The sequence below is a fragment of the Chiloscyllium punctatum genome, chromosome 27, assembly GCF_047496795.1.
Source record: "Chiloscyllium punctatum isolate Juve2018m chromosome 27, sChiPun1.3, whole genome shotgun sequence".
Classification (NCBI taxonomy): domain Eukaryota; kingdom Metazoa; phylum Chordata; class Chondrichthyes; order Orectolobiformes; family Hemiscylliidae; genus Chiloscyllium; species Chiloscyllium punctatum.
This window is the reverse complement of record NC_092765.1, coordinates 28,706,792-28,734,748: the sequence shown is the minus strand read 5'-3', so window position 1 is coordinate 28,734,748 and position 27,957 is coordinate 28,706,792. Positions and strand designations below refer to the sequence as shown.

Below are 27,957 nucleotides of genomic sequence, written 5' to 3'. Positions count from 1 at the left end.
AGCCCGCTATGCCTGATTATGTAATTCACTTGTACATCTTTAAATCTGTCAGGCTTAAACACAAGATCAAAAAGGTGCAGAAGTAGACCATTCAGCCCATTGAGACTGCTCAGCTAATCACTGAGATCATAGCTAATCTGATCACCTGCAACACTATTTTCCTGCTTTTTCCTAAGCTTCAAATTCCTTCAATGATTAAGACTATTTCAGCCTTGATTACAAATTAGCAACACAGTTTTGAAAGCCTTCTGTGGCAAGGAATTCCACAGATTCAGTACCCTCGGAAGACATTCCTCCTCATCTCAGTCTTGAATGTCTGACCTCCTCAGATTACATCCCCGGTCCTAGACTCTCCAAAAAGAGAAAACAACTTGTGTTGAAATAAGGTTGCCGCTTGTTCTAAATTCCAATGGGTATGTATCCAACCGACCCTCAAAGACTGTTCTGAAGAATGCCTCCAACGGCAGTATATCTTTTCTTTGATAAGGAGTCAAAAACAGTTCACAGCACGGTCTGACTAGTGCCTTGTAAGTTTTAGCAAATTCTCCCTACCACCAGATATATATTCTGCGCCACTTTTATACTCTGTTCCTTTTGAAATAGAAGCCAACATTCCATTTGCCTTCCTTTATTACCTACTGAAGTTGGATTTACTGTTTGTGATTCAAGGTGTGGATGCTCAAATTCCTCTGTTCCACTGCTTTCTGCGGTCTTTCCTCCAAAATAATATTCAGCTGCTCTATTTTTACTGCCAAAGTGCATGTTTCTATCACATTTTCCCCACATTATATTCCATCTGCCAAGTTTTTGCCCATTCATTTAACCAATCAGTTACGATTTGCAGACTGTCATCCTCCGGATTTGGCTTCCCATGTAGACTTCGGTAATCTCAAACTTGGCTATAGTATAACTCACATTAGACATCTACTTATATTATAAATAGGTGTTGCCTCAGCACCATCCCTGTGGCATACCAACAGTTAGATTTCCATCCTTGAAAATGCCCCACTTTATCCCACCTATCTTCCATTAATTCGCCAAACTACTATCCATACTACCTTCAACACCATAGCATATTTGCTTAAGTAGCCTCATCAAACAATGGTATGCCTCAAGGATTGGTACTTGGTCCACTGCTTTTAGTCATTTACATAAATAAATTTGGATGGGAACATAGGGAGGTATGGTTAGTAAGTTTGCAGATGATATCAAAGTTGGTGACATAATGGACCTCAGGCAGATTACCTCAGAGTACAACAAAACCTTAATCAGATGGGCTAAGGAATGGCAAATGGAGTTTCATTTAGATGAACGTGAGGTATTGTATTTTGAGAAGGCAAACCAGGGAAGGCCTTGTACACTTAATGATAGGACCCCGGTGAATATTGCCGAACAAAAACCTAGGGTGTTCAGATGCATAGTTCCTTGAAAGTGGAGTCACAGGTAGACAGACTGGTGTCATTTTTGGCTAAGAATCCTCTCCCTGTCCCATAGGCCACTTTGCCCAGCTCCAAGTCTCCCTCTAGCCTCTTACCTGCATTCTGTTCATGGAGATCGGTTAGCTTGACATAGGTTGGATTGGATCAGAGAGATTGAGGCCACCAATCCCCCTGCAAACTGACTGCAGTCTCTGTGCTTAGATCCAACCCTGACGATACAGGTGCTACTGTAGTAGTCAGGTCTTCTGACCTCTACATTGAAGAGGTTGAGCACCAGCTCCTGGATACCTCCTCCTATATTCCCCTGGATGATGATCTCACTTTGGCACATCACACCATTGTACCAACTACAATCACTGACTTGTTTTCATCTGGCAATGTCTACCCTAACCCCTACCACCTCCAAGCTGATAAAAGTGGGATGGAGCTGGGGGAATTATCTCTTTCCGAAAATCCATAAACAGGACTGGCCCAGGCAGACCCACTGTTTCAGCCTGCGCCTGGCCCACAGAACTAATCTCTTCCTACTTGACTCAGTCTTTTCTTCCTTTGGTCCAGTCCCTATCCATGCACATCCACAATTCCACTGATGCTTTATGCTAGTTTTGGAATTTCCAGTTTACAGGCTCCAACCACCTCTTTTTTACCACGGATGTGCAGTCCCTTTACAGGATCCATCCCCTATCAGGATGGTCTCAGGGGTCTCCGCTTCTTCCTAGAGCAGAGGCCTGAACTGTCCCCACCCACCACCACCCTCCTCCACTTGGCCAAGTTGTCCTCATCCTCTGAAACGTCCACTTTCTTCCTCACCCGAGGACTCCCCAGCACCACTGTTGACAGGGCCCTCAACTGGATCCAACCCATCTCCTGCACCTCCACTTTCACACCTTGTCTTCCCTTCCACAACAACAGTACGGTTCCCCTTGTCCTTACCTACCATCCCACCAGCAGATCATCAGCCATCATTTCCGCCACCAGACACTGTGCTTCACTCCTTTGTCCACCTTCCACAGGGACCATTCCCTCTGGTACACCTGGTCACTCTTCCTTCACTACCAACACAAACCCTCCCCACAGCACCTTCCTCTGCAAACATCGGTGTAACATTTCCACATTTACCTCCTCACTCCTCAGTATCCAAGGGCGCAAATTTTACAGGTGAAACAACACTTTACTGCACTCCTCACAATATATTCTACTGCATTCACTGCTCAATGTAGTCTCCTCTACAATGTGGAAGCGAAGTATACAGTGGGTGACCACTTCGCAGAACATCTACATTCTGCCCACAAGAAAAGCCAAGCTTCCAGTTGCCTGTCTCTTTGACACACCACCCCGTTCCCTGGCCAATCTGTTTCAGGCTTGCTGCAGTGCTCCAGCAAAGCTCAGCACAAGCTGGAAGAACAACACCTCATTTTCCATTTGGGGACCCTGCATCCCTCCAGCTTCAATATCAAGTTCAATAAGTTTAGGGCCTGAACGCCCCATGTCCAAGTCCACTATTACACACACCAGACTTCCTTCACATACTACTAAAAGTTAGCCACTAAACATCTCCATTAACAGCTATTTACTCTCCCACTCAGATTGTTATTAACTTCTTTGTCTGTTGAGCTTTGCTTCTCATTCTTTGGGCTCTATCCATACCTATCATTTATTCCTTACCCCCACCTCCCACAAGCCTAACTTCTGTGAATAAACCAACATTTTCCTAGCTACCATCAGTTCAGAGGAAGGATCCCCAGATCTGAAACATTAACTTTGATTTCTCTTCACAGGTGCTGACAGATCTGCTGAGCTTTTACAGTAACTTCTGATTTTGCTTCTGATTCACAGCATCTGCATTTCTTTTGGTTTTGTGGTGAAGGCAGTGTTTGGCACACTTGCCTTCAGTCAGTCAGTGCATTGAGTATAGGAGCTGTGACGTTACGTTGCAGCTGTAGAAGATATTGGTGTGGCTACTTTTAGAATACTGCATTCAGTGTTGGTCTTCCTGTTTCAGAAAAGATGTTGTTAAACTTGAGAAGGTGCAGAAAAGACTTGAGAACATTTCTGTGATTGGAGGGTTTGAGCTATATGGAGAAGCTGAATAGGTTGGAGCTTTTTCCCCTTGAATGTCGAAAGCTGAGGAGTAACTATGTTGAAGTTTATAAGATCATGAGGGGGATGGATAGGGTGAATAACTATTTTTTTAAAAAATTCCCCAGGGTAGAGGAGTTCAAAACATGAAGGCATAGGTTTAAGGTGACAGGGGAAAGATTTAAAATAAAAAGGGCCCCAATGAACAATTTTTACCACACAAGGTAGTACATGTATGAAAATAATCTGTTGAAGTGGTGAAGGCTAGTACAATTAAAGAAGGTATCTGAATTGGTGCATGAATAGGAAGAGTTAGAAGGAATATAAGCAAAATGCTGGTAAATGGAACTAGATCAGTTCAGGATACTTGGTCAGCATGGATGAGTTGGAACAAAGGGTCTGATTCAACATTGTATAACTCTCTGACTATGACCTTCTGAAAATCCAAATATATTATATCCACTGCATCCCCTTTATCTAGCCTACTTGTTACCTCCTCAAAAGAACTCTAGTACATTTGGCAGGCATGATTTCCCCTTCATGAAGCCATGCTAACTCTGCTTGATGAAATTGTGTTTCTTAAGGCTATTACATGGCTCATAATAGGGTCCAGTATTTCCTCCAATTAGACATTAAGCCAACTTGCCTTATAATTACCTTTTTTTTTGTCTTCTTCCTTTTTAAATAAATGTGCTCAATTGGCAGCTTTCCAATCGCCTGAGGCCTTTTCAGAATCCAAGTAATCTTATTTGTGTCCTGCTGCCTTGAATCCTATCAGTGCCTTCTATTATCTCTTTAGTTCCTTTAATATCAGGGGATGCACCCAATCAGGTCTGATGGCTTTATCATTAGACCATTACCTTCCCTAACACATTTTCCTCTAGAGAGAGTGTTATTTATTGTCTGCATGGGTCGGTTAGCTCAGTTGTCAGAGTCACAGATGTACAGCACGGAAACAGACCCTTCAGTCCAACTCATCCATGCCAACCAGATATCCTAATCTGATTTAGTCCCATTTGCCAGTACATGGCCCATATCCCTCCCCTTCCTATTAGTATACCCATCCAGATGCCTTTTAAATGTTGCAATTGTACTAGCTTCCACCACTTCCTCAAGCAGCTCATTCTATACACACACTATCCTCTGCGTGAAAAGGTTACCTCTTGGATCCCTTTTAAATATTTCCCCTCTCAGCAATTTGAGAAGATTTTTTCCCCTCTTACCCTAAACCTATGCCCTCTAGCTCTGGACTCTCCCACCACAGGGAAAGGATTGTGGCTATTTATCCTATCCACACCCCTCATGATCTTATAAACTTTATAAGGTCATCCTTCAGCCTCCGACATTCCAGGGAAAACAGCCCCATCCTATTCAGCCTCTCCCTGTAGCTCAAACCCTCCAAACCTGGCAACATCCTTGTAAATGTTTTCTGAACCCTTTCAAGTTTCACAACATCCTTCCAATAGGAAGGAGGCCAGAACTGCACACAATATTCCAAAAGTAGCCTAACCAAATGTCCTGTACAGTCCCAACATGACCACTCCAAAATCTTTCTACAGCAACACTCCCCAGGACTTCATCATTAAGCGTATGAGTCCTGCTCAGATTTGCTTTTCCAAAATGCAGCACCTCATTTATCTAACTTAAACTCCATCTGCCACTCCTCACCCCACTGGCCCAGCTGATCAAGATCCCATCTGAGGTAACCTTCTTCACTGTCCACTACCCTCCAATTTTGGTGCCATCTGAAAACCTACTAACTATTGTTGTGGCTCTGTTTGCCGAGCTGGGAATTTGTGTTGCAGACTGTGTTGTGGACCACTACAAATGCCGGAGGAAAGATCACTGAAGCACTTCACAGGAGGCTCCCAAGCACTGAGGATGTCGCCTAGACAGGGGATGAAACATCTGCAACACAAATTCCCAGCTCGGCGAACAAAACCACAACAACGAGCACCCGAGCTACAAATCTTCTCACAAACTTTGAACACCTGCTAACTATACCTATGTTCACATTCAAATCATTTAGATAAAATGACAAAGCAGTGGACCTAGCACTGATCCTTGTGGCACTCCACTGGTCACAGGCCTCCAGTCTGGAAAGCAACCCCCCACCTTCTACCTATTGATGGATAGTTAACGGTGCAAAGTGGCAACCACATGTAGGTTCAATTCCCACGTGGTTGGGGATACTATTAAGGACTTCTTTATTTCTCAACCTCTCACCTCATCAGAGGCATAGCAACTACCACCAGTCATCTCTAATAGCAGACCATAGGGCTGGGTTAAGACTGCAGCGAACTTACATTATTTAGTTCCTTTTGCCCCTTAAGTATTTACTAACTTTGATATGCTATTAGCATCTAAAATGAAGACTGATGCCAAGTATTTATTCAACTTCATTGCTATTTCCTGGTTCTCCATTATACCTAGCCTCATTCGCTCAGGGGCTTCTGCTTATAAGTAAGAAGGAAACCAAAATATTGAAAGAAGTTAGCAATTTTTGAGAATATTTGTAGCTCAGGTTGATGAAAAGTATGCAGGTTAGCTTGCTGAGCTTGAAGGTTTGTTTTCAGATGTTATGTCACCATACCAGGTAACATCAGCAGAGTGTCTCTGGTGAAGTGCTGGTGGTATGTTCCACCTTTCTATTTATAGGTCTTGGTTTCTTAAGGTTGTTGATGTCATGTCCGGTTTTATCCCCCAAGGAAAGGTAGATAGGACTTAAATCAATGTTTTTATCGATGAAGTTCTGGTTAGAATGTCATGCCTGTAAGAATTCTTGTGTGTATCTTTGTTTCACCTGCCCTACAAGGAGATGTGTTGCCTCAAAGTAGTATCCTTCTTTGTATGTATAGAAACTAGTGTTAGTGGATTGTGTTATTTGGTGGCCAGCTGGTGTTCATGTATCCTAGTGGCAAGTTTCCTGCTAGTTTGTCTGATATAGTTTTTTTTTAAAAAACAGTTCTTGCATGGTATCATGTAAACGACATTAGTTTTGCTGATGGTATCTAATGGATCCTTTAAGTTCATTAGTCGCTGTTTAAGTGTGTTAGGAGGTTTGTGGGCTACCATGATGCCAAGGGAGTCAGAGTAGTCTGAAAGTCATTTCTGATATATCTTTGATGCAAGGTAATGTGGCTACAGATTTTGGTTACGTTGTGTCTGCTTGTTTGGGTTTGAGGAACTGGCGGACTGTGTTGATTGGGTACCCATTTTTCTTGAAAACATTGTACAGATATTTTTCTTCTGTTTTTTGTAGTAGTTCTTGGGTGCTGTAGTGGGAGGTAACTCATCGAAATAATGTCTTTATGCAGCTCCATTTGTGGGTGTTGGGATGATTGCTTCTGCGGTTAAGTATTTGGTATGCATGTTGTTTTTCTGCAGATGTTGGTTTGAAGCACTGTTTATTGTATGTTCAACTGTCAGGTCTATGAATGAGTCTGAAAGACATTCTTGCTGTCCACCTGGATATTGCAAAGTTATACTGTTTATTTTCTTGCTTTTTGGTCACCTTTTGTAGGTTTTTATAAGTTTCCCAATCCTCTGCTTCCCACTAATCTTTGCCACGTATATGTCTTTTTCATCAATTCAATTCTATCCCTAACATTCCTGGCTAACCATGATTGGCCTATCTCCTTCCTTTCTTTCTCACTGGAATAGATCTTTGCTGTGAGCCATGAAGTATTTTCTTAAATACAGAAGAAGTACAAAACAGGCCCTTCATCCCATCAAATCTGCACCAAAAAAAACAAAACCACTGAATGTCATTGGTCCTACTTTCCAGCACTTGGTCCATAGCCTTGAACGTTATGATATTTCAGTGCTCATCCAAGTAATTTTTTTTTTTAAAAAGGTTTGCTGCTTCTTGCCTCAATTACCCTTCCAGGCAGTGCACTCAAATTCCCACTACTCTCTGGAAGAGGAGATGTTCCTCAAATCCCCATTAAACCTGCCTTTCACATTATTTAAAAAAAGTACACCCCCTTTGTTACTGACCCTTCAACTAATGGAAAGGACTGCTTTCTGCCCACTCTGTCCATTCCCTCACAATCTTGCATACTTCAAGCAGGTTGCCTCTCAATTCTCTGCTCTAAAGCAAACAACCCAAGATATCCCTTCATTGCTAGACTAGTCCATCCTAGGCATCATCCTGTTAAATCTCCTCTGCACTCATTAAAAGTGCAATCACATTCCTCCTGCAGTGGAAACCAGAATTGCACACACTACTCCAGCTATACCATAACCAAAGCTTTGACCAGCTCCAACATAACCACCCTACTCTTACAACCAATAGGATGACTGAAAGGGAACAGTCCATATTGCCCTATTAACTACCCTGCCATCATCAGAAATCTGTGGACAAGCACCCCAAGATGACTCTGGTCCTGAGCTTCCTAGAATGCTGCCATTCTTCCTAAACCTTCTTTGCTGCAAAAACTCCTGCCAGCTCTGCCCTCATTCTACTGTGGTTACCCTAATTTGAGCTTAGCACAATTGTCTCTGATTCACGTTCCTACACATTAAATTGAATGCTAAATGTTTATGGCCACTGAGGGGCATACTCTGGCATCATTTACGAAACCTACTTCATTAGACAACATCAGATCTAAAAGACTGATCCATGCTTGGATCTGCAATATAATAATAAGAAACTGTTCCAAATACACACCGAATTCTTGCTCATAGCTTCCCCTACCAACGCGACTCTCACTCTACAAGATGAATAAAATCAGCAATGGTATATCCACTATCTCATGTTTTTTCATGTCGACTGTGTAGATGTTAAGTCAGATCATGACTACTCCTAATGTCTTCACTCCCTTTTATTTCTGTACACATATAGACTTTGCATCCTTCAATCCATATTCATTCATTTCTATCAGACTTATTCCATCTCATGTCAACAATGCTATCTCACCACCCTTTCTTTCCTGTCAGTACTTTCAAAACGTCATATCTCTGAATACTTAGTTCCCAGCCTTGATCTTCTTGTAACCATGTTGCAATAATGGCTACAAGATCATATCTGTTAACCTATATTTGTATTGTTAATTTATTTTATTCCAAATACTATGTGCATTTATGTAATGAACCATTTGGTGCCTAACTGTTCAAATCAAACCTCTTTTCAACTCCTACTAATACCATTGGCACCAACATGGACAATGGCTACTGCATCTCTCCCCTCCCTCCCCAAGTTCTCCTCCAACGCTAAAATGTCCTTAACCCTTGCACCAAGCAGGCAACATAGCCCATGAAACTACCACTCAGCTGCAGCGACCATTATCTATACCCCTAATGTTACCATCCCCTTCCACAACTCCATTCTTATTTCCTGCCCCAACCTGAATGACATGCTGGACCAAGGTGATAGTTAGTCTGTTCACCATTCCCACAGCTCCCACTCTTATTCACAAGGCTTTCAAAAACCTCGCAACTGTTGGTCAATGGATGGGGTTGAGACACCTCTACTTTAACCCACAGATCCTCATTTCTGCCACCTACAGTCACATCTTTCTGTCCCTGATCATAGACCAATTTTGAATGACTAAGTTTGAGAAGTGTGACTACTCTCCAGAGCAAAGTGTCAAGGCAATTTTCCCAGGTGCAGCATGTGCAGCTCAGACCCCAGCTCCTCAAAATGCAGACATTTACTACACAGAATTAAAAATCACAACACCAGGTTATAGTCCAACAAGTTTATTTGGAAGCACTAGCTTTCAGAGTGCGGTCTTTCAGAGATAACTACACGATGAAAGAGCAGCGCTCCAAAAGCTAGTGCTTCCAAATAAACTTGCTGGACTATAACCTGGTGCTGTGCGATTTTTAACTTTTTGTACACCCCAGCACCTCCAAATCATTTACTAGCGACGTATTCATTCTGGATCACATGTGTCCAGCAGCTTCCACACAAACATTAGCACATTACCCATCCTGCCATCACTATCACATTGATTTGACTCAAATAAAATTACTAGTGGTTCCCAGCTCGCTACACTTAACTTGTAAATAAAATAGTGAAGAAAACGTCAGTATCAATCTAGTACGTAAGCAGCTTTTTCGTTTTGGAAAAGAAAAACAGCAGAGACCTACACAAAAACTAAAGACCTTAATCTTAATTGCATGACTAGAAATATTCATAAATCCCACTCACCAACAGCTTCTTTCCCTGCATTTTGCAGCACACTATGGTTCTCCATCAGGTTCACTATCTGTCAAACCGCTCCTTTTATCTGCTCACTTAACACTCACTCTTGCAGTAAACCTTAGCTAAAGCATCTCTGTCCCCCTCTGCATTGCAATTCCAATAGGAAAGTCAGTAACTCACAGCCTTCATCTCACTGTGGGGCAACCTCACACTGAGTGTGCTTCTTACTAACTGGAGGGAGGTTTCTGCTAGAGAGTGACAAACAGCAAATCATTGCACATAACACCCTATTTGCCAAGTTAAAATTACGTCCCAGTTCCATGCAAATTCATTATCAGAAACTCAAAAAAAACTACCATGAATCAGTGTAATCAAGCTGTGCAAGCAACATATTTGATTAATATCTAGAACAGGGTCAAGGTGCTTGGGTAGAGAAACTTTTTAAAACTACAACAGGATTGTTGGTTTGGAGCCTCAATTGACAGTCAATCACAGATTGTAATCACTGGTTCAATTAACTAATTGATATTTCTGAAACAGCACATCAACAGACCCATCTGATGCTTTTGATCTTAGAAACTAAATTTTGGGGCAGCATGGCAGATCGGATCGTGGAGTTAAATCTGACCAGGTTCTGGGCAGCACAGATGTCTGCTTCTCTCAGTAATATATCATCAATCGCACTCCCAATAAATGCACCACCACCACCTGGTGGCATGGACAGTTTTGTAGGTAAGTGTGTCTTGAGTAAAAGGTTTTACTCAACTAATACAAAAGATTACAGTCACGAGTGTAAGTTGGTTTCAGTGCCAACATACTTATGTTTACAAGTTGATCTTATGCATTACTTCATTTGATTGTAACCAGATTAAATAATCATCATGTAGAAACTCCATGTCACAATATCCTTGGTTGTCCATGCTTATTCCTGTCAGATTTGGCATGACAATTTCAAGCAACATTAACTCAAGTAGCCAAACCTTCTTAGCAAACAAAGACTAGCATTTATACATAGCATCTTTCGAAATGTTATGAGGTTCCAAATAAGTTTAAAACCAACGCACTTTAGATAAACAATTATGGTAACACAGGAAATGCAGCTACCAATTTACATACAGAAAGATCCCACAAACATCAACACAATAATTGCTAGTAAATCTGTTTCAGCAGTGTTAGTGGAGAGCTGAGGGGTAAACATTGGCCAGGATACTAATTATTCTTCTGTAAGATATTGACATCAGATTGTTTACTCATGGGCTTTGGTTTAATTTCTTATCTGCACCAGTCCTTTTTTTTGCAATCATTCATGGAGCATGGGCATCCCTGGCCAAGCTGGCATTTGCTGCCCATTCCTTGTTGCTGTTGAGAAGGTGGTAATGATCTGCCTTCTTGAACCATTGTAATGTATTACACAGAGTCTTTTGACTGTGTGTTTGAGTCCCTGGTGCACATAATCTCAACCTTCTGATTTGGAGAAGTGTGAACTAGTCACCGAGCCATAGATGACTCCTTTATAACCTAGTTTTTTTAAAAATTGAAAACATTCTTTTTGACTTGCTTCTTAATGATAAGCAATGGGGACTTATTTACAGCAAACTGTTAATTGTAATTTTACTTTTACACAAATTTTGAGATTGATAATTTTTAATCAAAAGCACAAAAATGGACTATCCCTTAATTATATTGTAAGTAATTTAACATTCCTATACTAGAATAGTTACTACACTCAGAAATACTTCATAAGCTATTAAGCAATTGAATTGTCTGGAGGTTAAAAAACTTCTCTTCCCTCATTTCATCCGAATATAATTCCAGTTACACCCAAGTGAAAACTAAATAAATCCTTCATAACAGTAATTAGACATTTGTAAGAGATGTTGACTCGAGTGCTTCAGATATTTCATCAGAATCTTTTGCATCTAAAACAGCAAGCAGTTGGATCCCTGGTTTAACATCTCTTTGGAAGAGGTGTCAGATGATTTCAAAATGGGTACAGATTAAAAATGGGAGACCATTGAGGACATGGACACAGAATCAGTGACGTGTAACATGGAAACAGAGCCTTCATCTGACATACAGGTACACTAAATAAATCTAGCCCTATTTGCCAGCATTTGGCCCATATCCCTCTTACCCCATCCTATTCATCTACCCTCCCGGATGCCTTTTTTGAGCAGTAAAGATTTTTTTTTAAAAATTGGGGCACTTTGGACTGGAAACCAATTTAATTCAGTTTAAAAAAAACCACCAGGTTATAGTCCAACAGGTTTAATTGGAAACGCACTAGCTTTTGGAGCACTGCTCCTTCATCAGGTGATTGTGGACGACAATTGTAAGGCACAGAATTTATAGCAAAAATTTACAGTGTGATGTAACTGAAATTATACATTGAAAATACCTTGATTGTCTGTTGAGTCTTTCATCTGTTCAAATACCATGATAGTTTCACTTCTTTCACGTGTAAATCACAGAACTTTATTAAAAAAAAGTTGCATTCTCAAGTTAGCTATAACAATTGGTGTTAGCTAGACAATATGTTGAAGGTGTTAGCCCCCTGTGTTCTGTCTATGCCATGACGTTTAGATTGTTATCTCACTTTTTTAGATTAGAGTCAGAGTTTTACATGCAGTTTTTGAGCAAAGTACAATGTAACTCGCAAGTACAAATTCCCCCCACAAAATATGTGCGCATGTGGGTCTCTGTCTGTCTGTCTTGGGGGTTTTGTGCGAGAGAGAATGTGTATATGTAGTTAAAAACCACAACACCAGGTTATAGTCCACTTAAACCTGTTGGACTATAACCTGGCGTTGTGATTTTTAACTTTGTACACCCCAGTCCAACACCGGCATCTCCTGATTATGTGTATGTAGTGAGTGTACAGTGTCTTAAGTCCGTGAGGGGGTGCAAGTGAGCGAGCGGATATGAAGAATTTTGGGGTATAGATTAGAGTGGTGCTGGAAAAGCACAGCAGTTCAGGCAGCATCCGAGGAGCTGCCTGAACTGATGTGCTTTTCCAGCACCATTCTAATCTGGACTCTGGTTTCCAGCATCTGCAGTCATTGTTTTTACCTATGAAAATTTTTGGACATATTCAACTTTATTAAGGACAAAAAAGATGAGAGATAACAAAGAATGTATTAGAATAGTCTAGGCTGAAGGTAACCAAAGCATGGCCAATAGTTTGAGCAGCAGGTAAGCGGAGTTGGGACATCTAGATAATAATACAGAAATTGACATTGTGAGATCTTAACAATGGAGAGGATAAGCTCCAAATTCAATGAGATTAAAGAGGTCATCAAGGTTGTTGGCAGTAACCAGAGATTGATCCAAAAATTAATGGGAGGCAAACAAAGCTTTGTAGTGCAAGTCAAAGACAATGGCTTTTGTCTTCCAATTTTTACTTAGAGATAATTGTAGTTCATCCAGCATCGATGTGAGAAAAACTATGACAGTGGAAAACCCTGATATTCGGGTTAAAAGTAAATCAAAATTCCAGTACTCTGCACAAAGACGACTACTTTTTCCCCTTTATTCCCACATTTCTTGTTGAACCGAAAAAGAGACACATTGCCTTGAAAAAACTAAACTGCATAGGAACGTATTCTTTGAATGCTACTTTATAGGATCCATGCGTTAGACCAGATTAGATTACTTACAGTGTGGAAACAGGCCCTTCAGCCCAACAAGTCTACACCGACCCGCCGAAGCGTATACCACCCAGACCCATACTCTTACATTTACCCCTTCACCTAACACTACGGGCAATTTAGCATGGCCAATTCACCTAACCTACATATTTTTGGATTGTGGGAGAAAACCCACGCAGACACGGGGAGAATGTGCAAGTTGGTTCTGTAACCGAAGACCATGCATTGACCCAAATCAAAAAGTAGGAAACAAATAGACATTAAACAGATTTCAATTGTAATTTCATCCTCTATCTTTGAAAACAGTAGATTCCGCATATATGCTTTCGTCGAGCATGCTTTAAATCCACTAAGTGTATGAGACTGAACAATCCTTCATCAAAAATAAACGCGAATGAATTGGCCTTATTAAATTCGAGGTGCTTGACTGGTCTACTACTGTTAAGCTTCCTGGAAACGGATATTACGTTCCTTCGCACGGAGTCCTTTATTGTAACAGAGAGCCTATACAACCCAATTTTATAGCTTTTAAAAGTCATGTGTCCACCTTCCTCCCCACTATACCGAGTTATCGCGCCCCACGGGCGAATTTAAAGCCGCCTTTCCTCAGTAATGAGCACGTCCCGTTTACCCCTTTACACAGCTCTCCGACCAAAACAACTAGTTCGCTCTGGTATGCCTTGCACCAGGCCACAGTAGAGGGATAGAAGGAAACGCTCACTATAAAGACGCCACGGCCACTTTCTTCGCTTCTAGGCCCGTGGCTTTGCTCTGGGCCTGGCTTCCTCACCGTCACCCAGGAACTCACAGCCCGTTTCACCTGTTTACAAACAGGTTTGAACTTCGTGTCTGCCTCACCCCGTCGCTGGGGAATCGGGGAATCGAAGCCTGCCAAGGTATCCGATTAGACATTCACCCGAGAAACAACCCATCGTGTCTTAAGTTAGAAATATTTCTTTTCCTCCAAACGCTCTCTGTCTACGAGCAGGAGACTGGGCCCCGAACCAACCCTTCCTTTCCATTCCATTCTCACCTACCCCCGCCATCAAGCCTTTACTGAATGACTGACAATTACATTTTCCTTGCCTCACACCTCCCCAAGGCACGAGCGCCATCCTTTTACCTGGGGCCACCGGCTCCATTCCCGCAGCTGCCGACCCCCGTTTCGTGTCGAGTCCCCGACAAACCGACGCTTCAGACAACATAAGCACTGCGCATGCGGCCGAGAAGCGAGAGACCGGAACATGGGTGCGCGGCTCAGGGAGCTTTAAACCGCGCGGCACTGTGCCCGCGCATGAGGCCGGGAATGAGTTCTGCGCGGATATGATAAACTGGTGATTTACTTCGTGTAACTCCGAAGAACAATCGTACAGGTCTCGAAATGTGTACTTCTCTCTCCACAGAGTTGTTTGGTGCTTTTTCAGCACAGGGAAAATAAAATCTTCAACATCTTGCCTTTGCTCTAGAATATTTTCTTGGGTCAGTGTGACCGAAGCTGTGGAAGTTTTGGATGAGAGACGGGCAGCCGGTTTAATAACGTTGAAAAGCAGCACAAAGCTTACCTGAAATAAACAAAAAATACCCGGTGAAAAGAAAACCGGGGATGTGGAATAATGTAAAATTGCAGAAGGTGTAAGATTTAAAGTTATTGAGAAAAAAGTGGAATTGAACAGAGAATGTAATATCTGCATATTGTGGGATCCTTACTACATTTACCATGTAGAATGATCACAAATTTTCAAGGTGTGTCTCGACTGATAGACTAACGACAACTGAGTCATGGCTTGGGAATTGACAGGTCCTAGAATATTCTTCAAATAAAAGATAAAAGGTGAGTGACCCAGTGCTGATGAAAGATCATTGGCCTTAACGATATGCTTTTTTCACCGCACACGCTGCCCAACCCACTGAACATTTTCTGATTTCGCTGCAAATTTCCAATATTCGCAGTATTTTACTTTTATAAAGAAAATAAGAAACTTAGCTGAAATGTGGAACTGGGTAGAGCAGTTGTTCCCAATCCCACAGTTAACCAACCTCCTAATCATTACTGTTTCTGATTCGCCCTTCACGTACCATTATATCTCAATACAGTACATTTATTTCAAAAGTGTAGCATACTACCTGTATATTAAATGGTATTACTGGAAGTTTCCTCAGTTCTTCTAATTGACCAATGCAACTTAGAATCATAGAATCCCTACATAGTGGAAGCAGGTCATTCAGCCCATCAAGGAGGAGAAAGTGAGGACTGCCGATGCTGGGGATCAGAGCTTAGAAATGTGTTGCTGGAAAAGCGCAGCAGGTCAGGCAGCATCAAAGGAGAAGGAGAATCGACGTTTCGGGCATAAGCCCTTCCATTCCTGAATAAGGGCTAATGCCTGAAACATCGATTCTCCTTCTCCTTTGATGCTGCCTGACCTGCTGCGCTTTTCCATTAACACATTTTTAAATTCAGCCCATCAAGCCCATACCTACCCACCAAAGAACATCCCATCCCTGTAACCCTGCCTTTCCCACAGCTAGAAGAGAAGAAAGTGAGGACTGCAGATGCTGGAGATCAGAGCTGAAAATGTGTTGCTGGAAAAGCGCAGCAGGTCAGGCAGCATCCAAGGAACAGGAGAATCGATGTTTCGGGCATCAGCCCTTCTTCAGGAATCCCACAGCTAATCCACCTCACCTACACATCCCTAGATACTATTAGCAACTTAGCTCATCCACCAAACCTTGACACCTTTGTACTATGAGGAAACACAAGCATCCAGAGGAAACATGTAGACATGGAGGAAAATGTGCAAACTCCACACAGACACCAGAGGCTGGAGTCAAACCTGCATACCTGGCACTGAGCCACCCTTAGAATATTAAAAAATGGTTATGGAATAAAAGACTGTTTCATCCACTGAATCTGAGCTAACTGTCTGCAAAAGCAATTTAGATAGTTCACCATTTCTCCATAGCCTTGCTTTTTGTTTCTCTTGAATTAATGTTTATTGAGTTGGAGTATTCTGATTGTCACATTTTAGGAAGGATGTGAGAGCACTTGAGAGCATAAAAAATCACAAATGATTTCAGGGATGTGGAACTTACAAAGATAGATTGGAAAACATCAGGTCTGTATAAATCCTTTGAAAAGAAGGCTGAGAGGAAATGGATAAAGATATTCAAAATCATGAAGGGTCTGATCAGAGTAGATTGTTGCAATTTGCGAAAGAACTGAAATAAGACGGCACACATTTAAAGTAATTGACAAAAATGATTGGGAGGAAGGGGCAGGGGAGGGGGAGCCATTTAAAGATGCCAAATTGTTAAGATCTGGAATGTATTACCTGACACTGATGAAGGCAGGTTCAATTAAAACATTCAAAAGGGAATTTACTCTTTTATTTGAAAAGGAAGAACGTGCATGCTTATAGAGAAAAGGCTGCAGGGGATAGCATTAAAGGAATCACACATTCAAAGAGTTGGTGCATATAGGGTATGCTGAATGGCTGCCTTTTACATTGTAACAATGCAATTTAAGTCCCTTTTGAAATTAATCTGTTTTCACCTCCCTCTTAGGCAATGTATTATAGATCCTAAGCATAGCCTTTGTAAAAATATTTGGATTCCTATTGCTTTTAGCAATTGTTACAACATGGCAGTGAACCCTTCTGTTAATTAAACCAAACACCCAGAAAAGCTCACCTCATCCTGTAATCTGTTAAAATATGAGTGACGGGGGAAGAGGCTGAATAGGTTGGGGCTGTTTACCCTGGAATGTCGAAGGCTGAGGGTGACCTTATAGAGGTTTATAAAATCATGAGGGGCATGGAGAGGATAAATAGACAAAGTCTTTTCCCTGGGATGGGGGAAGTCCAGAACTAGAGGGCATAGGTTTAGGGTGAAAGGGGAAAAATAAAAGAGACCTAAAGGGCAACTTTTTCACACAGAGAATGGTGTGTGTAGGGAATGAGCTGCCAGAGGAAGTGGTGAAGGCTGGTACAATTTCAACATTTAAAAGGCATCTGGATGGGTATATGAATAGGAAGGGAAGGGTTTAGAGGGATATGGGCCAAGTGCTGGCAAATGGGACTCGATTAGGTTGAGATATTTGGTTGGCCTGGACGAGTTGGCCCGAAGGGTCTGTTTCTGTGCTGACTCTACAACAGCAAATTCCCAAATTCCACTATTTAAAGAAAATAATATCAATTTATTTTTTAACTCTAAATGTGAACGTCAAACAACAACTATTCACAAGTCTTAAGTTCCCTTTTCTCTTCACTGCTTATTATCTGCATCCAACTCTACGACAATATGTTGTTCCAATAAGCTACTTACTAAAATTACATCAACTTAATTTAAAAACAGCACATCTGCTGTCATCTTCGGTCTTCCTTCTTCTAGCTGAAAATCTCCCTGGATCATCTTCTTTCTTTTTACTGCAAATACGTTTCTATGAAAAGGTTCCTTTGATGGAGAGTGTTTCCTGATTTCTTGGATCACTCTCAATGGCAGTTGCTCTCTCTGCAATTTTTAAAATGTCTGCATTTTTATATCCCCAACATCAGATTGTTACATTGGTTTGATGTTGGCAAAATCATGAATTCAAAATCAATTAGGTTTTAGTATCCTGGGGCATAATTTAAACTGATTGGTTAAATACAAATTGTTGTCAAGCAACAATCAACTCAGGTATCCATTTCACAGCCAAATGTTACATATTTTCAATTTTCCAGTACACTCTGAGACTGCCATCTAGTCATATACACAGGTGCTTGTAATCACTCAGTTCAGAACAGCATTCACTCTCTTAAAGGTGCACTACACACCAACTTCATAACACAATTCCCTTAAATTGGTATTTCCTGGTTCTTGATCTTGCAACCAATGAGGACATTTCACCTCTACCTAGTCTAGATATTTTCGAAATTACCTATTTCAGTGATGTTATACACTTTTGGAGCAGGTGGGATTTGAATCCAGGCCTCCTGGTTCAAAGGTAGGGACATATCAGTGTGCCACAACCTCCCTTTCTCTACTCCATTATAGTCCTTATGAAATTCAAAGCTTGAAGAATTCTAGAACAGAACACTAATTAAACATATTATTTTAGATTGAGGCTTATTTGGGTTGGGGAAATAATGAAGAGTAAAGAGGATTTGGCTTATTCAATCATTAGTGATTGTGCCTGATACTGGTACAGTTCTTAAATCATGCAGTTCCATTAAGTCATGCAGAAGTGTGCATAAGAAACTGACTTATGTACATTTGTGTGCAGAAACCAAATATATGTGGAAGTAAAAGCAAACAGGAAGAAGTGATAACTAAACATATTAAATTGAAGTATTGAATCAAAGTGTATACAAATCTGATAAGGTATTTAATTATAAACAGATAAGAATAATTTTCAAAGTTTCATATGACTTTTGGAATAAGAGGAGGCTTTCATTGCCCAACCTGTAAATGGTATATAAATGTGTGTAATAAAAAAACTGATTTCAAAGTGATGTTAGTAATTATTTGTGAATATATTTCTCAAATGAAACCATAAAACATTAACACAAATATTCACATTAATTTTACATTCATATACATTTCCATTTAGTCAGAATGACTTAAAATGAAGTCTATAGAATGTCAAATTTCCTGAGTAATTTTTTTTCAATGACATACATTTCAATGACATCATGAGTATTCTGGAAATGTAGTAATGACAATTGAAGAATATAAATTACTGTACAGCATTCTTTTGTAATTTAATATTTACTATTGCACCAAACACAGCAAAGTTATAAACAATCAGAAATATACTTAATGATTAATGAATTAAGTAAAGTCTCATAAATTTGAATACATTGAAGTACTTCAAGAAACCAACCTATAATCCATACTTGAAGATAATTTATTTTAATGAGCTTTTGTGAAAGATTCCAATAGAATAAAGTAAAATGATCTGTATCATTATCTCGATCATAATTGGATGCTGCAGAGAAAGTATGTAAATATTTCATATAAAGATTTGACTGGACATCGAACTAAAAATAAACGTTTTACACATTGAAAAACACTAACAAGATAAAGGAACAATAACTTGACTTATTGTTTACATTTCTGACATTGTTGCCTAGATCCTTTGACACCTGAACATATGATAGGATGTTCCAGTCAGTAATTGATAAAATCTATGAATGGTTGCGCCTCAATTCAACAAAAGAAATATCAACAAAGTAAACATCATCCTATGATGTAATTCACTGTGCATGCAGCACTAATTGTATTGTTAGGACTGTCATAGGATAGGAAAATAAAATGACATTAAATAATCAAAAATGGCCAGTTAATCTTTAACATTTCTCTTTGACAAATTTTCTCTTTCAAGCAAGATTATAACATAGATTATTGCATTAGCAGTGGCTGAGAGTAAGTAATTTGTGTGGCAATGAGACTGATTTTGTTTCTTCTTCTGAGCAAATTTAAACAATGTTTAGTAACCTGCCTATGACACTCTTTTAACTGAGATTTATGCCAAATAATTTGATTGGGAAATATATTTCCAGTGTTGAACTGAGCCATTCAGACCTCAAAGTATATTTTAATCTATTCCAGGGTATACTTAAAAAATTTGTTTGCACAACTTTTCATCCAACATTTGAAACTAAATCTAAGGACAATGATTTTGTCACATGAGAATTGCAAGTTGGAGCTTTGGTTTCCTTAGAAATATGTGCTTTTAGCCAGTATTGCAGTTCAGGTGTTACAATTCAGTTGAATATTTCGGCTATCTAGATAATGAGAAGAAATTATTTACAGTTTCTATTCCTGAATGCATCCCTGTGAATTCTACTGGAAATTATGTTCATGCAATTCACACAGAATTAACATAGAGTTGACCGTAATGCACAAACCATTTTTTTCGACATATAAGGCTGAATTACATTCTTGTGGGTATATAAGTGAAGGCTTGGAAAATGTACCGGATATTTGGTTTTGCCTTTGACATTGTCCCTTGGCTTATTGATATCTCTTGAAAAGGAGAGAAGACTGAGAAAATAAATAACCAAAGATCTTCTCGGCTGGAAATCAAGTCTCTTATTGTTGGGTGTCACTCAAATATTTTAGAGAATTTGTGCATAATGGTCCTATCTTCTAAATTTATATGTTTAAAATTAATTTTAATGTTTAAGAGCTGAAATGTTTTTACCATCCAAGCGTTAGTCAGGCTTTATATTCTTTTCAATCTTAGTTTGATGATGTTGATCAGCCAAGAATAAAGATCCCATAAATAATTGGTGATTGATGCAAGGAAATATTATTTAGTAAAATACTGGAACACAACATAGCTTTTTTTCAAATTCCTTTAAGATAGAAAATGAACATAAAATTAGAGAAGACATAATAGGGACAGTTATGCTTTTTATATAAAAGTTTGTAATATTTACAGAAATTTGTATTGTTCCAGGGTGCATTCTATCTAGTAATGTATGAACCCAAATCAAGAAGTCTTTAACTTTTCAGTTCAAGAAATGTAACAATTTTCTGCTACAAGTTTTCAAAATACAGTAAATTCTAAATGTTGGAAATAGTGGCATGTTTTTTGACACTAACTTGCATTTTTAGAGCACTTTTAAAGTCAACTTCAATTTGTGTTGCATGTTTAATGTGAAGAGGCATTTTAAGTATTTTCATCAATGGTCTTAGGAAATAACTGGATGCCAAGGAAGGCAGAGGGTGGAACATCTTGCTCCCTGGAGAGGCATGGGCAATGGCAAGAGATTTGTGAAAGTATATTAAAATTGAAAAAAATCAATTTCTCAATAATTAGCAAACATTTTCGATTTTCCCTTAAGATTTAAAAACCAAGTTCTGAATCTCATTAATGAGCAGCAACTATCTTATTTCCATGTATTGACTTCTCATTATTAGCTAAACTTGTCTCATATAGACACAGCTCTTAATTCTCTCCTTTCCAGAGAAAATACAGTGTCAATCCCTGACATGAAAGTCAGAGTGGTTAACTTGCAGCAGTGGCTCACTGCTTGCTTCTCCAGCCCTTCAGATAATACATTCTACATTACAAACTTCCTGTGTGCTCCATGATTCGACCATAAAGTAATTTTCCACTTTTCATCAATGCAAGTAGGCATCACCAAATCATCAGCCTCACCCCATCATGGCTGCTTTTGAATCAACTTACATACCAGCTTTTCAAGAACTTACTTTGGAGCTCAGGGAAACCTGTATGATTTGTAAACTTCTGCCAAGTCTAAAAGAATGTCTGAAACCTACTCAAATGAGGGAACAGTTGATGGATATATTAGTTAACAGTTAATTAAGTTTTAATTATTTGACTCAATATAGGGAGCTAGTAAACAGTGAGGTGCAAGTTTAATGAAGTATGACCAACTGAAATAATGCTCTCACAAAAGTTTGGACTCAAAATCATTTGAATACAGTTATCCATGGGATCCATACACATCTCATGCATCTTATAACTTTTAGTTTACTTTCTTAGCACTCAATCACTTTGCACATAGGTGGAGGCTGCATGTCTCTGTGATTTGTATTAATTTTCAGTCCGATCTCACAGGTTGACATCTCTGTTACTAACATTGCTTTTTAGTGCAGAGGGACTTACAGGCAGCTTCTTAAGGGTTGAAGGAGGAACATGCTCCGCTATGGCTCTGTGCTATGTCAATGTTAAATCTATGGTAAGTGCCAGCAGCTTACATGGCAAATATACTGTCTATACTTCAACTCAATTGCAAGTCTGAAAAACAAAGGGGACCAGTCCTTAGCAGGATGAAGGGAACTACAGTTGATTAGGGAGTACTCCCACCTTCAGTCAGGAGGCTTGTCCAATTTCAGTAAGGAAATTGAAAAGAACTGGAAGCAAGATCACCCATCTGAGAAGGCCTTCCTGTGATCAAACTGAGGATGTGGCCTTCAAGGCCAAGACATGAACTAGCAACCAGGTTCTAAAATTAGATTAGATTAGATTACTTACAGTGTGGGAACAGGCCCTTCGGCCCAACAAGTCCACACCGCCCCGCCGAAGCGTAACCCACCCATACCCCTACATGTACATCTACATCTACCCCTTACCTAACACTACGGGCAATTTAGCATGGCCAATTCACCTGACCTGCACATCTTTGGACTGTGGGAGGAAATCGGAGCACCCGGAGGAAACCCACGCAGACACGGGGAGAACGTGCAAACTCCACACAGTCAGTCGCCTGAGGCGGGAAATGAACCCGGGTCTCTGGCGCTGTGAGGCAGCAGTGCTAACCACTGTGCCACCATGCCGCCCATAAATCTAATCTAATTCTTTTAGCAATTAATAATCAATTGCTGTGAAGTCACTGATAAAAGTCCTGAACTAAGTCACTGCCTTAATTGAATCTGGAGTTTATGCCAGAAAATGCATAACGTTGTTCATAGACAATATGAACCCCCAGAGAAGGAAATAGGTGTGACTCAAGTAGAGAACAGCACTATGAAAGTAAAGTAAACTTAGGTGTTAAACAAGTTGGAAGGCTTTAAAAATTAACAGCCAGCATTCAAGACACTCTGGTTAATGTATATAATAAAAAATAATGAACATTGCAATAAAGCACAACTGCAACAAAATGCAGCAACTTAATAAAACTTCAAAGGCTCCAATCTTCCCATCAGCATCCAATACTAAGAAACAGTATTACTATCTATGAAGATTTGTGTGACTTGACCCATTAATCTTTGGAACTCAGTCAAACATTTAAAAAGAGGCCATTTAAAAAAAAGATGTCTAGCCATTAGTTGCAACTGCTCCTGTGGAAATAGTTGCCAGATTGCTTCATTCTGAATGCTCAGTTGAGCTCCAAGAATGGCTAAATCCACTTAGCGCTCAATATCAGGCAATGTTGATACAGCTTGCAGACAAATGATACCTTTTTTGATTGACATCTTTATAACCTTGTAGTAACCTGACCACATAAGATGCATAAACTGGCATGACTGTGTTGATTGATAGCTTTATCAAAAAGTAATATGGGCAATGTATTTCAAAGGTAATGTTAAAAATCTGTACATTTTTGTTCCTGGCTCGAGTCCACGGTTCCCCTGTGGTTCATGACTTCTGACATGCCATGAATCATCATGTCAATGGACAGAATAAATGCAATAAATAGGAGCACAAGTAGACTAAATAGCTGACCATTTATTTGGACCATGACTGATGTTGGCTTCAACTCCATCTTCCTGCCCATTGTCGATATCGCTTGATTCCTTAAAAGACCAAAACTATTTTCTCTTCCAGCTGAAAGTGTTAAGTGATGTACATCCACAACTCTCTGGGGCAGAGGATTCCAAAGATTCACAACACTTTGCCTGCAGAAACATGTCCGCATCTCAATTCTTAATGATCGCCCCTTATTCTAATCTATGCCCTGTGTTTTTGATTCACTGACCAGCAGAAAAAATCTGTCAGCTTCTACCTAAGTCCATCAAAAATTATGGGTAATGATAGTGAGCTTGAAATATATTGATGTAGATAAGAGTGTGTAGGTGGACGCCCTGCACCTTTATCCCAAACTAGCATAAAATGCCAGAAAAGGGAATGGAAGTGAAAATCCCACCAAGGTCTCCTTACCATTTTTAATGATCTCCTGATATGGTTATACTCTATGAAAATCCAGACCTTTGTAAGGCCAATATAGCTCTAGATTAACTCTGATTCTGGTCAAAAGTCATGGTCCATCTTAAAACGAATGCAATCCAGGATAGTAACACACTTATCTGATCAACTATATTACATGAGCCTCCTGAAGACTGGCGAGCTAGAATTGCAAATGTTAAAGAATAACTAAATTTTAAGGCAATACCTGAAAAGAAGATATTTTCTTTCTTTCAGATGAAAATCTAAATAAGCAACTTCTCCATCGATTGAATGGAATTCCTATTTAGGTGTGAGGTTGAATTCAAATTATGTTCAAGATTTTATCACTACTCATGAGGCCTATACTGCCAAATGACAAGAGGACGTAATCACAAATGTTAGCTCAAACATCAAAAATGAGAAAGGGAACTTCAATGGAAATTTTCAGTTACATAAAGAAAGCAGGCAAGCAGAACTAATTTGATTGCATTTTTAAGGAATTGGCATAGGAATCTGAGCCAAATGGTCTCCTTAGCGTTTTAAAATTCTAAGTCTGTTTTACATATAATCCTGTTCTTGGCGATGTTTCCTGAGTTAAGAAAACATTGCTGTATAAACTAACAGAGCAGAAGGTCTGAACAATGCCTTTTCACACTTAGTTCGAAATCATGGTCTTGGATAACATAAGATCTTTGGAAGCCAAAAGAACAGCAGATGCTGTAAATCAGAAACAAAAACAGAAGTTGCTGGAAAAGCTCAGCAGGTCTGGCAGCTGTTCAGAGGAAGGCTCACCAGACCTGAACTATTAACTCTGATTTCTCTTCACAGATGCTGACAGACATACTGAGGTTTTCCAACAACTTCTGTGTTTAATAAACTCTTTGGGATCTTGGTTCTCCATATGGATCACCCCACAACAATCAAGGTTAACTATATCAGAGTTTACACACAAAGGAGGATTCAACAGAACAATAAACTCAAGTCTTAAGATCAAGTTCAGCTTGATTAGTGGAACTAAAACATCTTCTGTGGATTCCAGTATCATCAACAGGCTTCAAATCAATGCTTAGAATGCCTGATAAGTAGGCCCACAGCTACATTCAGATTATTTTCATTCTAAAGCCTAGAGGACTGATAGGGATTGTGCAAACAAAAATCAACGAGATTGTTACCTTGCTGTTCAAATTTAAATCAATTGGGTTTTAGACGCTTGTATAATTCTCTGTGAAATCTGAATTGCCAGCTGTCAACAGGTGTTGAATAATGATCTTCCTACTTTCTAATTCCTTCCTGTAAAGGAAACATGATATGAAATAAGTAGACGGATACATTCCAAGAAAACATTGACAATCATAAAACCTAGAATTCTATGAACCATCTTTTAAACTATGGCTTCAACAGTATTTATGATACATATTCTTTACTGCATTTGCCTGATTGACATGATCAGTTAGAATGCTGAAAAACAGCAATTCCCAGCAATTTATGTAAGTTCTTGGCAAACTTGTCAAAGGACAGTGAAGAAAGTGACAGTTGAAATTGCAGAAGAACTGCCCATAACCTTTTAGTCTTTCCCATCTTAGAGAAGATGCCAGAAGACTGCAGAACCGCAAACGTTACATCCTTATTCAGAAAATATGATAAGGATAACCCTAGCAATTATGGAACACTCACTTTAAGCTACAAGAAACAAATATTGAAGATGGAATTAGTAGTCACATGGAAAAAAATGGATTGGTTAGATAGAGCCAGCATGGATTCGAAATGCCAGATCAGGTTTAACTAATTTCTGTAATTTGTTTTGAAAAGGCAATAGAAAGGATGACTGAGTGTAATGCTGTTGATCTGTTGCACATGCATTTAAAGAATGTGTTTGATACAGAGCCACACAACATTTATGAGAAAAATTAAAACTCATGGAACAAAAAGGACTATGGAAATGTTGACACAAAACTTGCTGAGTGATATGAAATGGAGAGAAACAGTCAAAGAATATCTTTGGAGCTGGAGGAAGATTTGGAGTGGAGTAGTGGCCGGTATATTATGGACCAGGCCAGACCCCCTCAAAACATTTCAAGAAAGTAGCCTAGACCCAACTTTTGCGAGTTGTTTTAAGCAGGTGTAAGGTGGACATTGCAGGAGAGATGCAGCTGACCCAACCGCTTAGTTTTACACAAAACAGAATTTATTTGCAAGATTACCGAATGAAACACAAACAGAAGAGAACAGAATAAAGATTAACTTAACCTCTCAGATTATCCCAACTTAATAATGCTGTTCCAAATTCCTGCAACAACACCTTTGCATAAAAGGAAAAATCAAACAGAGGGTTTTGCAGGAGGGAGAGAGAGATGGCAGAGGGATTCAGCATGGAACACCTTCTTCCATGTAGCAGTTTCTTGGAACACCTTCTTCCACGTAGCTGTTTCTTGGAGCAGCAGCCTTAAACTGACTGTTTTCAGTGAGCAGCCAGTCTGCTAAAAACCAAAACAAACCAGAAAAAAAGCTGAGCTGGCCATTCCTCTTTCTTTGTTCAAGTTTTTAAAACTTGAAAGCCTGTTGCCTGAGGCAGTATCTGTTAGCTATAATCAAATTGACCCTAAAACCCTTCAAAATAGACTTTTTGGAATCACCACTTTTACAACCTTTCTGGAAAAAAAAGCCAAGGACGGTATAACCTTGTTAAAGGAGCAGCATTGTCACATTCCCCTCCTTAAAAAAAACCCATCAATATCCAAAGATGGCTTCTTTTTAAAAGCCCTCAATCTTAAACTGTTAGCACTTTACAGCACACATATACTTTACATTGACAATAATCATGCAAACATGCACTATTTCACTTTGTTTTGGTCTGTTTTACTCCTGCCAATGAATGCCTCTGTTTCTCTTTCAAGTTTCAATGATATGTTGGCAATCACGCTTTCTCATCCTGCCTCTATCACAACTTTCAAAGTGAATAGCTGTAACAACAAGCTCCATTTAAACACTCTAGTATTTTTGTCCCTAAATGTCTCCACAAACTTCAATGGGTTATGATCAGTGTATATCATTGTCTTAGATACATTATTGGTAACATAAACCTTGCCTTTAAAGGTTCACCTATCACTGGAAATAACACTAACACCTTATCTCCAATACCAAAACTGCGAGTTTTTGATTTTGTTTGCTTCCTGTTTCATTGTATGCTGTGATACTTTTATATGCTGTCTAGCCAACTCCCCTGCTCTATCTAATCGTTCCCTAGAATTTGACACATAGTCCAAACATGTGGTCTCTGAACTCTGACTTAACAATTTCTCCTTAATCAATTTTAGCAGTCCTCTCACTTCATGCCCAAAACCTAATTCAAATGGACTGAATTTGATCGATTTATTTGATGCATCTCTGATTGAAAAAATCACAATCAGAATTCCCTTGTCACAATCATCTGGATAGTCTTGACTATAAGCCCTCAACATGGTCTTTAATGTCTGATGCCCCCTTTCTGGTGGTCCCTGAGACTCTGGATGGTACGCAGTAGATCTGAATTGTTTTATTCCTAATCTGTCCATAACTTCCTTGAATAATTTTAATGTAAAGTTTGACCCTTGATCTAATTGTTTCTCTCTGGGTAGTTCATATCTAGTAAAATTTATGAAGTTCAAACTCCCTCTCTTCCTTCCTTTCCCCTCTCTCCTTTTCTCTCTCTCTTCTTTCTCCCTCTTTCTGTTTTTTCACTGCTAAAGGAATTCGTTCTTTTTGTCTTTCCTCTGCTTTTAATTGTAATTCAAACTGTTTCATTTCTGTTGCACTTTTCTTATCTTTTGCCTCCAACTCAAGCTGCTTCATTTTCGATTGAATTTTAACTATCTCTAAAGATTCTGATCATGTTTCCAGCAAATTTAAATGCTGAGCTATTGCTGTAATTATCTCTTCTTTCCTCAACTCCAGCTCGTCTGCTAATTCCAACAGCTTGGCTTTAATCACCTTTTGCAAAACCCCCAAAGTCACTTCTTCCACCCCCAGGGAACCCTTGGTGACTGA

General features: G+C 39.6%; 1 protein-coding gene across 2 annotated transcripts in view; it reads right to left on the bottom strand.

Annotated features, from left to right (window-relative positions):
• The window catches only part of LOC140453590 (protein argonaute-4), a 105,962-nt gene extending 91,379 nt beyond the window's left edge, over positions 1-14,583 (bottom strand). For both annotated transcript variants that reach the window (XM_072548398.1, XM_072548399.1), the window contains exon 1: positions 14,440-14,583. In XM_072548398.1, coding sequence (XP_072404499.1) covers positions 14,440-14,521 — 82 coding nt within the window. In that variant the 5' untranslated portion in view covers positions 14,522-14,583. The remainder of the gene's footprint in view (positions 1-14,439) is intronic.
• Positions 14,584-27,957: the final 13,374 nt, after the last annotated feature.